Source organism: Gracilinanus agilis, chromosome 2, assembly GCF_016433145.1.
Source record: "Gracilinanus agilis isolate LMUSP501 chromosome 2, AgileGrace, whole genome shotgun sequence".
NCBI classification, from domain to species: Eukaryota; Metazoa; Chordata; class Mammalia; order Didelphimorphia; family Didelphidae; genus Gracilinanus; species Gracilinanus agilis.
In genome coordinates, this window is record NC_058131.1 from 680097530 (window position 1) to 680113995 (window position 16466).

The 16466-nt window shown below is 37.9% G+C and overlaps 1 protein-coding gene across 1 annotated transcript in view; it reads right to left on the minus strand.

Moving 5' to 3' along the window:
* Positions 1–16466, minus strand: part of BBS4 (Bardet-Biedl syndrome 4) — a 56309-nt gene that overhangs the window by 17644 nt on the left and 22199 nt on the right. The window contains exons 3-8 of the mRNA XM_044659128.1: positions 15168–15247; positions 9503–9566; positions 7281–7392; positions 5730–5802; positions 2904–2957; positions 1058–1185 (exon numbers count right to left, since the gene is read on the minus strand). Coding sequence (XP_044515063.1) covers positions 1058–1185; positions 2904–2957; positions 5730–5802; positions 7281–7392; positions 9503–9566; positions 15168–15247 — 511 coding nt within the window. The remainder of the gene's footprint in view (positions 1–1057; positions 1186–2903; positions 2958–5729; positions 5803–7280; positions 7393–9502; positions 9567–15167; positions 15248–16466) is intronic.

Below are 16466 nucleotides of genomic sequence, written 5' to 3' on the forward strand. Positions count from 1 at the left end.
CCCAGGGTCGTGAACTTTCTGCTCATCTGAGCCAGCCCATTAGCGTGGCTGGAACGCTCCAAACAGAGGTCACAGGTTAAGAACCCTAGGATCATGACCCAGAACTAAGGGTTATGGGTCCAAGACAGAGACTTTGATTGGTTCCCGAGATGTGATAGACCAGAACACACTGAAAGGGAGTGACATGGAGAAAGAGAACTATAAAAAATGAGACTGTAGAGGAGATCAGGATCTTCTCTGGAGGTCATTGGCTGGGGGTCTTTCTGGGATTCAGTGTTGGTGGCTCAGGTGGAAGACACTCTCATGGGCTGGTAAGATTTTTCCATTTCCTTCCCTCCTTATTTCTTTCTTAGACTATATTTCTATTAAAATTAAATTGTTAAAAGCCACTATCATCCTCATGACTTAAGGGTTAATTATTTCATAAATGGCAACCACAACAATTTTTTAAAACTAATATTATATTTCTAAACCAATTTCTAAATATTACATTTAGCATAACATTAATTTTCAATATTACACCATCCATTTGCTCCCTTTATCAACTCTGCCCCTTTTACAACTCTGGCCATTTAAATAGGGATAGCACTGACCTCCAGAGTTCCCACCTTTGCTTCATGCACCTTACATTTAAATTCACATAAGCTCATTTCAGACAAGGAAGGCTCACACTGGTTGCTCAGTTGTTGAGATGCTTCACTGGCTATACCTTAAGGCAATCTCCCAGAGGAGAAAGGGTCTTGGGCATTTGTCATTTTTCAAGAAAGTGGTGAAGGAATGTTCTTTCTCCACCCCACTATCATCCCAGAGAGCTTGAATATCTCCTTTTTCAGTGTTAGTGATGAAGCAGAGATGAAGAAATTCAGGGGCTTAATGGGACAGATGGTTAAGGGTAGTTACTACAGGAACTGTCCCAATCACAACATCCTAACAACCAAACCAAAACATGAACAATGAAAATCAAAGCAATTCTCTATGCTTCTATTCAGATTTGCAGTATTGAAATCTGTCCTATTGCATTTTCTCCCACCACTTTAGAGAAAATGGGCATACTTACTCCACAGCCTTCTTATAGATTTCAATAGCCTTGTCCAGGTCCCCCTCCAGCAAATGAATTTTTCCCAACATTATGTAGGTCAGATCATGTTTGTTGAGCTGTAGGGCACTGTGCAATTGGTCTTTTGCCTATATGGTAAAAAAGAACCAAGTCAGTGCCACATAGGAAAAGGCAAATGGACAACTCTGTGTCACTCAGATGAGGGTTATATTTCTATTATTAATGATGATGATGCCTGAGTCAGCATTTCCCCAGCACCACATCCTCATTTTTCCTTTGTGGGCAGTTCAGGGAGTGTCCCCTTGCCCTCTCTCACCAGCTATCTGGGGGAGATGCTCTAAGATGGGCAGTCTGGCAAGAACATGGCGGCCTGGCCCCACGCAACACTGCCCGAACCATTGCCCGAGGCCGCATGGAGCTCAAGCAGATTTCCTTCACCCTGCATGTACCCTGGCCTCAGGGCTCCAGAGCTCCTAACAGATCTGCTTCTCTGGGGGAGGATGCCTGACTTACTCAGCATGTTTCAGAAAGAGGATGCTCAACTGAACAAGTCTCCCAGATGCAAAATGAGAGATGTGGCACACCTCAACAAGCACACAAAATACAAGGAAGGCATCCTTGCTACAGGCTTCACATAAACAGAACAGAGTCTAGTATGCTTTCCTTGGACCAGCCAGACCTCCTCAATTTGACTTCCTACTGGGCATGAATTAACAGAATCTCCTGAGGACTCTCAGAACTGCCAGAATTTCCTCACCAAGAGAGTCCAGTGGGAACAGTGAGAGCTGATTCAGGCTCTTTAAAGAAAGAGACATGTTCTCCACACGTGCCCTGAACCTCTCACACATTCATCTGACATTTTATGTTTGTGTGCTGCTTTACAAAGGGGCTAGTGGCCCTTGCCCTAGCTCCAGTATTATCACTGACTTTCCATCCAACACCTAAATTGGCCTCCCCCCTTCCTGACTGAGATCAAGCAACTCTGTTCTCTTTTTGTTGCCCAGGATACTTCTCTAACAGACTTATTTCTAAACTGATTTTTTTTAGTGACTGAACATATTCTGAAATGCAAATTCTGCATTTCAGTGGGAGGGCTGAAAAGCCTAGAGAATCTCTCGCATATCAGATCTTCTTAGAGCTGAAAAATAATCTCTATCACCTAATGCTTAAACTACACAAGGGGAGCTGTGAGATGGTTACAGCACTTGGAAATGTTCACTTGAAGGTTAACAAGATCCACTTTTAACATATGAGTTTCATCAGAATGTTTGCAAAGCTCACAATTAGAGGAGAAGAGAGAGAAAAGCAGAAAGGGGAAAGCCACATTTCAAATTACTACTGCCTCCCATAATCTATCGAACTTGACTTTTCTTTTTTAAAAATACCTAAAACTGGGGCAGCTGGGTAGCTCAGTGGATTGAGAGTCAGGCCTAGAGACAGGAGGTCCTAGATTCAAATCTGGCCTCAGACACTTCCCAGCTGTATGACCCTGGGCAAGTCACTTGATCCCCATTGCTACTTACATTGCTACTTGATCCCCCTACTCTTACCACTCATCTACCTAGGAACCAATACCCAGAAGTTAAGGGTTTAAAAAAAATACCTAAAACCACAAGATAATTACAAAACCAAGAGGCAGAAAATGTGGGAAACTGATTATATACTAATACTCACTCTTCTATTTCTAAGCAATAAAAGATCTTAAACTTTTTAGAGGTCCTAGAAATCAGATGATTTATTTCTCCAAGTCATATAAACCAAATCATCAGTAAAATTTGGCTGCAGTATGGTGAATCATCATCAGTGAAATCCTTTACCCAAAGAAAAACGTGATTGTGCAAATTACCTTGTTGAAATGCTTCAAATACATGTAACAAACTCCTAAGTTATGGCAGATTTCCTGCACAAAAGAAAGAAGGGACAACAGCGTCAGGTATAACCTTACAGGTGGCAGACAGAGAGAACAAAATAGTATCTTGTGGTAAGAGTCTTTGCTCAGACAATCCTCAATTTGAAAACACAAACTGTAGTTACATTTCAGTCAGACTTTAAATGTGTTCTTTTATATTTAACAGACAGATTGATATGGTAAATCAAGGTACTTGGTGAGAAATATATAGTACAGATTCTCTAAGTCAGAAAAGCAAATTGAATAGCAGAAAGCAGAAGTAGAGAGAGCTTCTAGCAGAACCTGATTGAAAAGATAGCCCCGGAGGAAGAACTGACAGTATCTCAAGAAGAAAAGCAGGACTCCAAGAGAATCTGAAAACAACTGAACCCATAGCTTGGAGACGATGCCAAGTGACTGCATTTTTGAGTCATAAACTTGACCCACTTATCACCAAAAAAATCATAGAAGAGGCAGACATTTTTGAAGGGAAGAAATACACCTTCTTGAGCTTTAAAAATACACCCAGCATTTAGAAGAAAATGCCAAATTTACAAGATATACAAGATATACAAGAAAAAAACAAAATAAAATGAGGAAGTAAATATCTGTATTCAAAAAAGTTTCATTAAAGAATTTCTTTAAATAGTAACTTTCTTAATTAATTGAAAATGACTGCTTAAAATGAATGCTCCAAATTGCTATTAATAATCAAATACAAATAAAAACAACTTTGAAGTTTTATTTTACAGCCAGCAAACTGCCAGAAATGATTTTTTAAAATGGAGTCAATGATGTGTAAAAATGGACACACTACTACACTGTTGGTGGAACTACAAACTGATCAAATCATTTGGGAAATTATTTTGGGATTACACAGAAGGAGACTAAAATGTACATACTTTTTCACAGGGAGAGAGAAAGATAGGAAAACTACACAGTAGCATATTTTTATCATTTTAAAACTGTTTTATAACGATATTGTTTTATTGCATTACCAGTTTCTCCCACTATCCCTCCACCTCACCCTCACAAAGAGCCATCACATATAACAATATTTTTTAAAAACAGAAAAAGGAAAAGAAGAGGAAAAACCAGCATAATTGATCAATATACAGAAAAAGTTAGAAAACATGAAAGAAAACTCTTGTGGACCTCCCACCTATACAAGGTCATGAGGTACAAACATCTTCTCATATCTTCTCTTTCAAGACATATTTTTCATAATTTTACAAGATTCACTTTTGATTTTTTTTGTGTGTATGTGGTTCTAACCATATATGGTTGTGGTGATTGTATATTTTGTTTTCTTGGCTCTACTTACTTCATATGGTACAGCCATACATAGAGATCATGCCAAACTTTTCTGTTTTCATCACATTTGCCATTTATTACAGCCCATGAATATTTCATTACATTCACATATCTAGTTTGTTTAGCTATTCCCCAAACCAGTGATGGGCAAACTATTCCCTGCGAGTCAGACCCAGGCCAAAGTTTGCCCATCATCAGGCATAGTGATTAGGGAATTGGTTAAGGCAGTGATGGGAAAACTACAGCCTGGATCTGACCCGCAGGGAATAGTTTGCCCAGCACTGCCCCAAACTATAAATATTTTGTCTGTTTCCAATTATTTGGTATCGCAAGAAGTGCTGCTATAAATATTTTTGTATATGGGCACTTTCTTCTTATCAATAACCTCCTTGGGATATAATTCCATTGTACTAATGGAATCTATGGGTTAAAGGATATGGGCATTTTAGTTTCTTTGTATAATTCCAAATTGCTCTTCTAAATGGCTGTATCTGTTTAGAGCTCCACCAATAATGTACCAGTGTGCCAATCTTTCCCAAATCCCACTGAAATTATCCATCCTGTCTCTCTTCATCTTTGCCAGTTTTCAGGGTGTGAGGTAAAAATCTCAGGTCTGTGTTGATTTGAATTTCTCTTATTCTTAGTGATTTGGAACATTCTTTCAAGTGATTTTTAATACTTTGCAATTCTTTTTAACGATCTGTTGTTCATATCTTTGACCACTTATCAAAAAATGGCTTTTGGATTTATATTTAAAGTATATCACAATTGTTCATATATCTTGGATACCAAAACCTTATCACAGAAATTTGATACAAGCACAAACCTAAAGTGCCACTCTTGGCATTGGGTGGGGAAAGAGAAGCTCCCTGAGTGTGGGAAATTTTTCAGTTTGTTTTTGTATCTCAAAAAACATGGTGTCTGTCACATAGCAGACAATTAATAAGCATTTATTAAGTGCCTACTGTATTCCAGACACTGTGCTGGTCATTGAGGATACAAAGACAAAAAGAAATAATGGATGTACCCTCAAAAAGCTTACATCCCACCAGGAGAAACCTGCCTATGTATGGGTATGTATAGGAGTATGTGCATGTGTGAGAGTACATGGATGTGTTATTGTATGTTTGCATGTATACACATGTGTAGTGATTACATTGTGTATATACGTCAGCACTGTTGTGTATGTGTTTATGTCAATCAGCATGTATGTGTTTGTGTGAATACATCCATGCATACATATGCACAAGTATGTTCTTGTGTATATAAACAAACCTGGTAATTAATAAATAAAATATCATTCAAGATTTGGTATATTTGTCAAAAGTAGCTTATTGTGCTCCAAATAAGACCAAGATGAGTATTAAGAGAATATTCCAATAATGCAGATTACAGTGGGATACAGGAACTTGATAAAGGATGAGATGTGTATGATTCCTCACTGAGAAGGACTGAAAGTTCGCTACTTACCCAGTCTTTCTGGTTAAGTTTAGCTGCTTCATTATACACTTCAATAGCAGCTTTATGTTTCCCCAAAAGAAATCTGCAGAAGAAATGGAATTGGCACAATTATGAAAACCCTTCCTCCTACCTAACCTCACATTTCGGGCCATCCCTCACATCTATGGTCTTATTAGGCAGCATCTCCAAAGTGAGTTGTTCTGTCCGGTTGCCCGGCAAGGTGAAGAGTGAAAGGCCCACATCAAGAGTCTGAACTACCATTTCTACAGGGCCTCAATTCTTTCCTCCCTGTCTAGTTGTTAAGGAATAGAATGCTGGGGAGCCAGGAAGACTTGTCAGAGAGTGAACCTCTGATTTCCAAAGAACAGATGGCATATAGGTAGGAATTCACAGTTACTGAGCCTACATGGTCTGGAGTACCATTTGTAGACCAGGGGAACAATACTTTTTTTTTAAAGAAACATACAGAGATGTATGTTGGAACATGAGAGTTCCATGAAGCCAGTTAAAAAGTCAGTGATCTGCACCCCTATGTTCCATCCCCACCTCTGCTAACAGTCTCAGAAAAGGAACCTCATGTGTAAAGTACTTTCTAAGCATAAAATGCTATAGAGCAGTGATGGAGTACCAGCCCCTGCCCACACTCCACCCCAGACTGAGTGCCATGACCGCCACACACACATTTTGCCCTCCAACCCCCCCTTAACCCAGACGGGAGAGGGAGGAAGTGCTCCTACTGGCTGCTAGGCAGAGGGGTGGGAGGAGTGAGGAATGTCCTCAGGTGCATGCAGAGGGGGAAGGGAACATTCTCCCCCACCCCACCCAGTTCCTCTGGCTTTCTAGTAAGGAACTCTGGCAAGGGACAACAGAGAGGACTCTGCGTGCCATTGTGGATAGTTCGTTATCACTGCTTTATGGCATTGTGTAACATGCTTTTTTATACTTACATTCTTTTCCTTTGGAGACAAAATGTTTCTACTTCCAACAGACTTTTATCACTGACATTCAATTTATACAATTTAATACAAATATCTACCAATAAATAAACTAAACCACTTTCCTACTGTAATGCTAAGATACATTAACATTATCCATTAGTCAAACTGCCCTGCCTTCCTAGACTCAAACCTATCTGATTTCTTAGAGATTAAAAAGACAGGAAGAAAGGAAACAAGGATAAACTACTGTAAAGGACTTATACAAAAATCCAGGCGCAGAAAACAAGAGATTCCTTCTCATTTCCCAGATAATAGACAGGAACCTAACCAAGGAAAACTCTCCAGCTGCCAACATGATGGAGAGTCTCATGGTATTGAGCATGATGATCAAATCAGTCCCTACCAATCTGACATAAAAATACAATTCTTTACAAATGAAATATTCAGTTCATTACCTGCCATATTTCATCTGCTGTTAAAAGGAAGCATGACAATTTATGGATCTACATTCTCTTAAGTACTTATTAATAAGGCTGCCATCAATAAATACCATGCACTATGTAGTAGAGAAAGAAAATGTCATCTTAATTCCACAATTTCAATGTCAGTTGACAGTACTTACAAGGACCTGGCCACCTGCTTCAGGTTGTCGGCATTCTGAGGATTGAGAACAGCACAAGACTGAAAGAGTTCTAGAGATTCTTGAATATTCCCTTCAAGACGATATATTAAAGCTAAGAGGAAACAAACAAAAAGCAAGTAAAACTATGCCCTAGCAGAGAGGATGCTGGCTATCACAAGTGTAAGCCCATTAGGTAAAGACTTGAACATAAACCTATTAATATATTTTTCCCTGGGGTATGAAAGCAATCAGGATCCAACTTTAGAAGGGATTGTATGTCAAAATTCCCCTGAAATAAATTATGGTAAGGCTGCCTGCAACCCTAAACCCCCAGCTATTTCCCCTTAGCACTCCCCTACAGAACAATTGTTTACCAGATGTTCTAACAACAGTACTTTTCCTCCTGGGGTTCCTGATGGTTTCAAGAGGGATCTCAAGAATAGGAGTTCTTCACTTTTTTTTTTTTATGACCTTGACCCCTTTGGGAATATGATGAAGCTTAGGGACTTCTCATAATGCTTTCAAATCCACAAAATAAAATACATAGGGCTACAAAGCAAGACAATTATACTGAAATACAGTTATCAAAATAGTTTTTAAAAAAATTTAAGGCAAGTTTTCAAGCCTCAGTTAAAGAATCTTGCTCCAGATCCATGCCGCTCTCACATTCTAATGTAAAAATGGCAGGTGATTGTGCTGACACTATTTTTGTCCATCCAAAACCAAGAACTTGTTTTAGGCTAAAATTTTCAGGAGTCCTAGAATTGTGAAGGTATTTTAGAGAGAAATACACACACACACACACACACACACACACACACACACACACAAAATTCTCCCAACAATCTCTAGTTGCCACACCTTTACCTGCCTTCACAGTTATGATCTCTGCTCTGGCCTTACTTATTCTTCCTTTCAAAAACTTGATGCCAACCAGTTCAAGGGGCTAAGGTAGTTTTTTACCCTACGATCCTGTGCTACTATGACCTTCCATCCCTCCTAAAACATAGGTCTGACCATGTCACAACCCTGCTCAAGAAGCTTCAGAGGGTCCCTAGAGATTCTAGAATAAGATACACATTCCTTTGTTTGGCACTTTAAGCCCTGGCTCTAGTCTATTTTTCTAAATTGATTTCCTTTTTCTCCCTCTCATATTCATCTATTTTAGAGCCAAAATGGCCTGCTTGCTAATTCTACACAACATTCTAGCCCCTTCCCCTGCTCCCTTAAACAGGCTCTCCCCCTATTTCTAAAATAATATCCCTCTTCTCTGCTTCTTCCCAGCACCTTTGAGATTAAGTCCAAGTGCCATCTCCTATGCATGACCTTTAGCAATGCCCCCAATTGCTAAGACCTTTTCTGAGGTATATATCTTTGGTATATGTCTTCTATTTATTTATTTGGATACATGTTGCTTCCCTCCAGGAGACTGTCTGCTACTTCCAGCAGGGGCTATTTGATTTTTGCCTTTGTATCCCCAGGTCCTAGCTCAGTGGCTGACACACAGAAGTTGCTTAATATAAATGCTCAGTGATTTAAAACAAATTGAATTACTGACTATGAAAGTCCAGACGTTTTAAGATTGAGAATATTAGTAGTGCTTTTGCCAAATCTGCCCCAACATACTTTAATGTAATATGCTGGCAGTAGCAGATCACATCAGTCTTATCAAAATTACCTACTTGGCAGACACTAAATGAAAAAAATATTAATTTATGCACAGAAGTGAGAGACTTAAGTCTCTGAAAGACCAGTGTGGTTCTCTTGCATTAACAGGTATAGGTCAGCTCAGTGTTTCCAATAGAGATTCTAATATATTCTCCTTCAGGAAAATGTTATCCCAGCATCCCAAAGCTCTGTCCCTGGCCTCCAACCTGCGTGACCTCCCAAGGATCTGCTCCTTCTTTCTGTTTTCCCTGATGGCTGAATCAATACATGAGCCCCTGGCCCTTCACACAGACTTAGACAATAGCTGAAGACTGAAATGGGGCAAATGCTGGTGGAAGCGAACATTTCTTTTTGTTCACCTTGCCATTAGCTTCCAAACAACCCAATATATTACAGCCTTTCAGATTTCTGAGGAGAGAGATAGGAAGAAGAAGGAATTAGGGTCAAGGAAGATTTTTGTTTTAAAAGTTCATTTTCAGAATCTGGAATTTGAGTTTGCTTCTTTCTCTCCCAGAAAAAAAGAGTGAAAAGAACAATTTGTTGTTTTTTTTTACCTTGGACATAGATGGCATATTCACATAACCCTTGAGTCTCCTGAAGCTGTTCTTTGATGAGAGCCTAAAAGAAGAGAAAAACACAATATGAACAGAAGTTCACACAACTGTAGGCAGATGCTAATAATTTATCTGAGAATCATAAACACTAAATTATATATTATAAAGCAATTTATCCAAAGAGGCAGACTAGAATATTAGTAGCAGTTATTCTATTTATATAAAATAGAATGTAAATATATGAGTGAATTTATTAAAGTCTAATAAAACTTATAATAAAATTGAAAAAAAAAAAGAAATGCTAAGTGACTTGACTTTTTCCCCCCATTAGAATGTAAGGTCTTTGAGACAAGGACCATCTTTTTGTTTGTATCTGTATCCCTAGCATTTGCTACATAGCAATAAGTATTTTTTAATAACTGCTCCTAGCCTGTTTGCCTGCCCTCAAAGAGCAGACACTCTGTCAGGGAAGACAATATGTATGAAGAATAAGAGAGATCTAAGAGAGAGCGAGGAATCTAGAACCATATCAAGAAATTGGAAAATGAAAGAATGTCACATAGAGGAGAAAAGGAAGAAACAAAGCCAAAAATCCTTGGAAGAAACAAAATACAAGGCTTCCTATAGGAAAGAGAGCAGGATATTCTGAAGAAGAAGCAGGTGTCTGTGCTCCAAGGAAGTATTATGTGTATCCATTAGTGCTGTTAAATGAGAAATCATCTGGTAAGGACCTCTTCTATTCTGCTGTAGATACTCTTATTGGTTTAAAAGTTTGCTAAAAAAAATAAGCAGACTACTCAGTGATACTAATGCAAGATATTATGGACAAGAGGCGAAATAATTGCAGCTATTTCCACAACTGAAGTCATTGAGAATTCTAACTAGGTAATAGCCTAAGAAACCAACAGCAGAGAGGGTTAATCAATAATCCCTAAAGTGTCCGCTTAGCATCCTTACTACAGTAGTCCCCATGCTTTGACAAGGCCAGACAATAGGGCTCATGAGCTTGCACTCCAGGATCCACTCAGCAATTCACTTGTTACTGCTGCAGTTTTTGTCAGCTAAACCTCTACCCCAACCCCTTCCTTTACCTCACCATTCTGTGGCAACAAGCAATAGAACTCACTCAGCACCTCTTCCCAGAATGGGAAGGTAGAGGTACAAGAAGAAAGAAGCTTGCTCTTCCTAAGGTCCTGCTAGAGACCTGAGGAATTGAGGGACCTAGAAAAAAAAGTGTTTGTGTTGAGGGGAGGAAGATCTATCAGGCCTGAAGGCTAGTCCTGTCCTCCCACCAGAAGTCACTTGGTATAAGAACTAAAGCTGGTGAAAGGTAAATTCTACAGCATATGAGAAAGCTAAGGTGCAACTTTTAGGGAATCTGACATCAAAAGGGAAAGTATCAGAAAGTGAGCAATAGGGGATTATAAGAAAAAAAAGAATGAAACTATCAAAGATCTCAAGAGGAAGAAAACTTAGTCAAAAACCTTGAACACAAGCAGATAAACCAACAAGAAAGATGGTAGACACCTTACAAGATATATAAAAAAGTTCTAATGAGAAAAGGATAGGGAACCAGGAAATGTCTATGGAATAAAAAAATAACAGGCATCAATTAAGGGGGGAAAAAAGACAACATCCTCTGTGTCAACTGTTTTCTCTATAAAATAAAATTCACTATAATGGAATTATGTGCTTCAAACTGAGAGCCATGGCCTTAAATTAAAATAGATAGATTTGTTATCTCACTGGTCCAAGAGTTCCCTCCAGTGATGTGGATGGCCACACATCCACATTAGCCATTTTGCCCGTGTGTTTTATTTTATTTTATTTTATTTTATTTTTTTAAACATTTATTAATATTCGTTTTTAACATGGTTACATGATTCATGCTCCTTCTTTCCCCTTCACCCCCCTGCATTCCCCCCACCCATGCCGACGCACATTTCCACTGGTTTTGTCATGTGTCATTGATCAAGACCTATTTCCAAATTGTTGGTAGTTGCATTGGTGTGGTAGTTTCAAGTCCACATCCCCAATCACGTCCACCCCAACCCATGTATTCAAGCAGTTGTTTTTCTTATGTGTTTCTTCTCTTGCAGTTCTTCCTCTGAATGTGGGTAGCGTTCTTTACCATAAATCCCTCAGAATTGTCCTGGGTCATTGCATTGCTGCTGGTACAGAAGTCCATTACATTCGATTTTACCACAGTATATCAGTCTCTGTGTACAATGTTCTTCTGGCTCTGCTCCTTTCGCTCTGCATCAGTTCCCGGAGGTCTTTCCAGTTCACCTGGAACTCCTCCAGTTTATTATTCCTTTGAGCACAATAGTATTCCATCACCAGCATATACCACAATTTGTTCAGCCATTCCCCAATTGAAGGACATACCCTCCTTTTCCAGTTTTTTGCCACCACAAAAAGTGCAGCTATAAATATTTTCATACAAGTCTGTTTATTAATGATCTCTTTGGGGTACAAACCCAACAATGGTATGGCTGGATCAAAGGGCAGGCATTCTTTTATAGCCCTTTGAGCATAGTTCCAAATTGCCAGCCAGAATGGTTGGATCAGTTCACAACTCCACCAGCAACACATTGGTGTCCCAATTTTGCCACATCCTTTCCAATAATCATTATTTTCCTTTATTGTCATATTCTACCCATGTCTTCCACAGCAGTTTCACCCAACAGACCTTCCTCTCTCTCTCCACATATTGTACAAGTCACCTCTCACTCTCCCCATATGACAAGAATACCTCCTCTAATCACATGATCTTCACGACATGTTTTGTTCTTGTTCTTCCTTGGAGGTTTTCATAGGTCACATGGCATAACCTACACACTGTCCACCATGCACCTTTCCATTGTCCTGACTGAATGATTGATTGGTTAGGCTCATCTTTAACCCTTCAAAAGTTATACTGTTCTAGATAAAATGGAAGCATTTATCATCTAACACATTGTTCAGTAGCTATCTCTCCTAATTGATCAGTAAGTTGAAGCTCACTAAAGGCTCTTCTGGCCTACTTGAAAAATTAATTAATTTACACTAGTTTAACTTCTGGATTGGTATTTGGGTTATTTCTGTAGCTCATGTCTCATTTTTTAAGACAATACAGAAAATGTTGAATGCCAATATATATTTTCTTTATGCTAAAAATGCCTACTTTTTAAGATCAAGAATTTCTTTAAGCCAATATTTTATCTCCCACCCCTCATAAGATATCTACTTAACGATTTAGTGGGAAAATGAATAGGATTCATCATCTGTCACTTTAGATCTCTTAAGGTCTTTATTCTGGGCTACTTTCCTCTTGGAGGAGTCCTCTCTGAATAAATGAAGGTCTGGAGCTTATAGGACCCTTAAATTAAAATAAATCCCTCAAAAGAAATTTTTGGCTTTGCCTTTGGGTACTCCTGGGAAACCATTTCTCCTATACTTTCCTGTACCAAGATCTGCTGGAACAAGAACTCACAATGTGATGAAGACATTAAAAAGAATCTCTTTATACAGTGCCCTAGTATTACCAGATCTCAAACTGTACTATAAAGCAATAATTGTCAAATAAATCTGGTACAGGCTAAGAAATAGAATGGTGGATCAATGGAATAGACTAGGGGTAAATGACCTTAACAATCCAGTGTTTTATAAACCCAAAGATCCCAGATTTTGAGATAAGAACTCACTATTAGACAAAAATTGCTAGAAAAACTGGAAAACAGTATAGCAGAAACCAGGGACAGTCCAAAATCTCGCACTCTATACCAAGATAAGATAAAAAAGAATATATGATTTAGACATAAAGTCTAAATAGAAATACCATAAGTAAATTAGGGGAACATAAAATAGTTTACCTGTCCCAACTATGGAGAAGGGAAGAATTTATGACTGAACAAGAGAGAGAGAGAACATTACAAGACATAAAATGAATAAATTTGATTATATTAAATTTAAAAGGTTTGTACAAACAAAACCAATGTAACCAAGATTAGAAGGGGAAAAATAAACTGGGAAAAATTTTTATAATAAAATTTTCTAACAAAGGTCTTATTTCTCAAAAATATAAAGAACCAAGTCAAATTCATAAGAATACAATCCATTGCCATTGTCAAAGGATATGAACAAATAGTTTTGAGATGAAGGAATCAAAGCTATCAACAATCATATGAAAAAATGCTCTAAATCACTCTTGATCAGAGAAATGCAAATTAAAACAACTGGCCAATCTGACAATAAAGGAAAGTGATGAATGTTGGAGGGAATGTGGGAAAAATTGGAACATTTGCACATTGCTGGTGGAGTTACAAACTGATCCAACCATTCTGGAGAGTAACTGGGAACTATACTCAAAGGGATATAAAACTGTGCATACCCTTTGATTCATTAATTCTACTACTAGGTCTGTATCTCAAAGAGATTAAAAAAAAAAGAGGGGGGGAAGGAACTACTTGCACAAAAATATTTATAGCAGCTCTTTTTGTGGTGGCAAAGAAATGGAAATTGAAGGGATGCTCATCAATTGGGAAATGGATGAATAAATTATGTTATATTTGGTGATGGAATACTATAAGAAATGTGCTATAAGAAATGATAACTAGGATAATTTCAGAAAAAGCTGGAAAGACCTAAATAAAATGATGCAGAGTAAAATAAGCAGAACCAGGAGAACATGGTACACAATAACAGCAATATTGTGGAAAGATCAACTGTAATAGACTTAGCTACTCTCAGATATACAATGATCCAGAACAAATTTGAGAGATTTATGACAAAGAATGCTATCTACCTCGAGAGAAAGAAGTGTTGGGAGTCAGATGCAGATCAAAGCATATCTTTTGCATTTATTTTGGAGTTTTGGTTTTATATGAGTACTCTTTTATGACAGTTATGAATATAGAAGTATGTTTTACATAATAATACATGTATAACCCAGATCAAATTGCTTACCAACTCTGTGAAGGGGGAGGGAAGGGAGATAATTTGGATCATATGACTTCAAAAGACACATGTAGAAAATTGTTATTACATGTAGTTGGCAAATTAAAATATTTTTACCAAAAAAATTTTTAATAAATATTTTACTTGAAAAAAAAAAGAATTTTTTCAAAAAGTGGGTGGGAGGAGGGAGGTATGCCATCCTGCGGGATACTGGGATACTCTGAACATTTAAAATATTCAGTACCAAAGAAGACTGAGTTTTTAAAACTATCATTTGAGTGCTAAACAAACATCAAGAAGACAGCCTTGTTCTTCAGAAAAGCCTAGAAGAGAGAGCCAACTCAACAAAGTTTCTAGAGAACAAAGCAGAAGAGGCCTCAAGTTGTTCTCCTAAGAGGCTGGATGATTTAAGAGACAATCTTGTCTTAGGGGCCCATAATTACATAATCGTGACTTGTTACAGTACAAGAAATTGTTTGGAACTTTTGGGATATCCTTATGAGAAATAGAGAATTGCTTTTTCAACTTTCTCTCCTCTGATTTATAATCACAAGAAAAAGTCCTAAATATTATCCTAGTCTGAGATTTGGGGGCTTTCAGGACTGGTCGGTTGTCATTCCATCTTTATTCACTAGTGAATGGAGAAGGGGTCTTTTAAAATAATTTATAACACCAAAGTCTCTCTGACTTTCATTTTTCGACTCAATATCTCAAGGTAATATTTTACCTTGCATGCTGCATAGTCTTTGCGGATGTAATGAAGATGTATCAACCAATTCTGCTTCTCCAAGACAGGAAACTCTGGGGCTGATGGAACATTTTGCCAAAACAAAAAGAAAAAAGAATTTACTGTCAGACATTATCTTCTGGTATCATCTTTAGAGTAAATACTCATTTACAAAAAATATTCTATCAAATTAACATTTTTATTATTGGTATTAAAAAAGAATGTTACCTCAAGTACTAAAAACATAAAAAGAGATATAGAAAAAAAATTGAAGTCAAAAATTTATTCAAAGTTTGTAATCTCCACTTTAATGCAGACACAGAATCTCTGTTTTTTCTTCACTCCTGATAACTTGGAGCATCTGAATTTCCCAAATGATGACTTGGCCCAAAGAAATAAGTGTGTCCCCTCCACACTTTTTCTCCTTCCCAGTGAATGTGGGGGATTCTCTTTCCCAGTGAATGTGGGGTTAGAGGAAAGCAACATACACAGGAATAAATTTTAGGAAATCTACCATCATTATTTATATGATGTAGTTAAAGTCACATATGGATAGTTTGGGAAAGTTGTGAATAATTTAAAGTGATTTGGAAACTGGGCTGAATTATGAAACAACATCTAGGCATAAGATAATGAGAAGGAGCCATGGGCAAATCTGTCTGATGCTTTGTGAAAAGGAAAGAGATATGTTACTTCAAGGCATGCAGTGATCACAAAATGACTGCTCTTTGACGTGCCTGGTCAATATATGTGTTTTGTTCAAAACACTGGTGAGAATTCATTAGACTTGAGACAATGTCTTGTCATCCACTCCTCTTGGCTTCAAGACCCTTGAAGGTACCATAGCAATTAATTTCAGCTTCCATGTCAGCCTTGTGACAGAGAGGAACCAGAAGGAAGCCAGAATCAAAGACTACTAGGAGGCAGAGCACAAATCTAAAAGCAATACTGCTTACTTTTTTCCACAAGGAAAAGGGATGTTTAAGAAAGTAAAATAACAAAAGAGGCTAGATATACAACTATAAGAAAGAATTGCATCAGCATCCTGGGGCCAAGTACCATTCAACATGTTCTAGTTCTGGAATGGTTTTTTCCACTCTCAGTGGGAAGAAAATGCTATCATGGCAAATGGTACATTATACCTCTTCCTCCATGAGAGTGAGCTAGGTAGATAACCCTGGTTTCCCCAAAGCTATGTCAGTGGAGGTCAAGTTCTGCCAAGCCTCCTAGGATGGAAAATTTTTAAGGCACCTGAAGACTATTGGATTAGATATTAGAAAGATGAGCACCAGATAATGA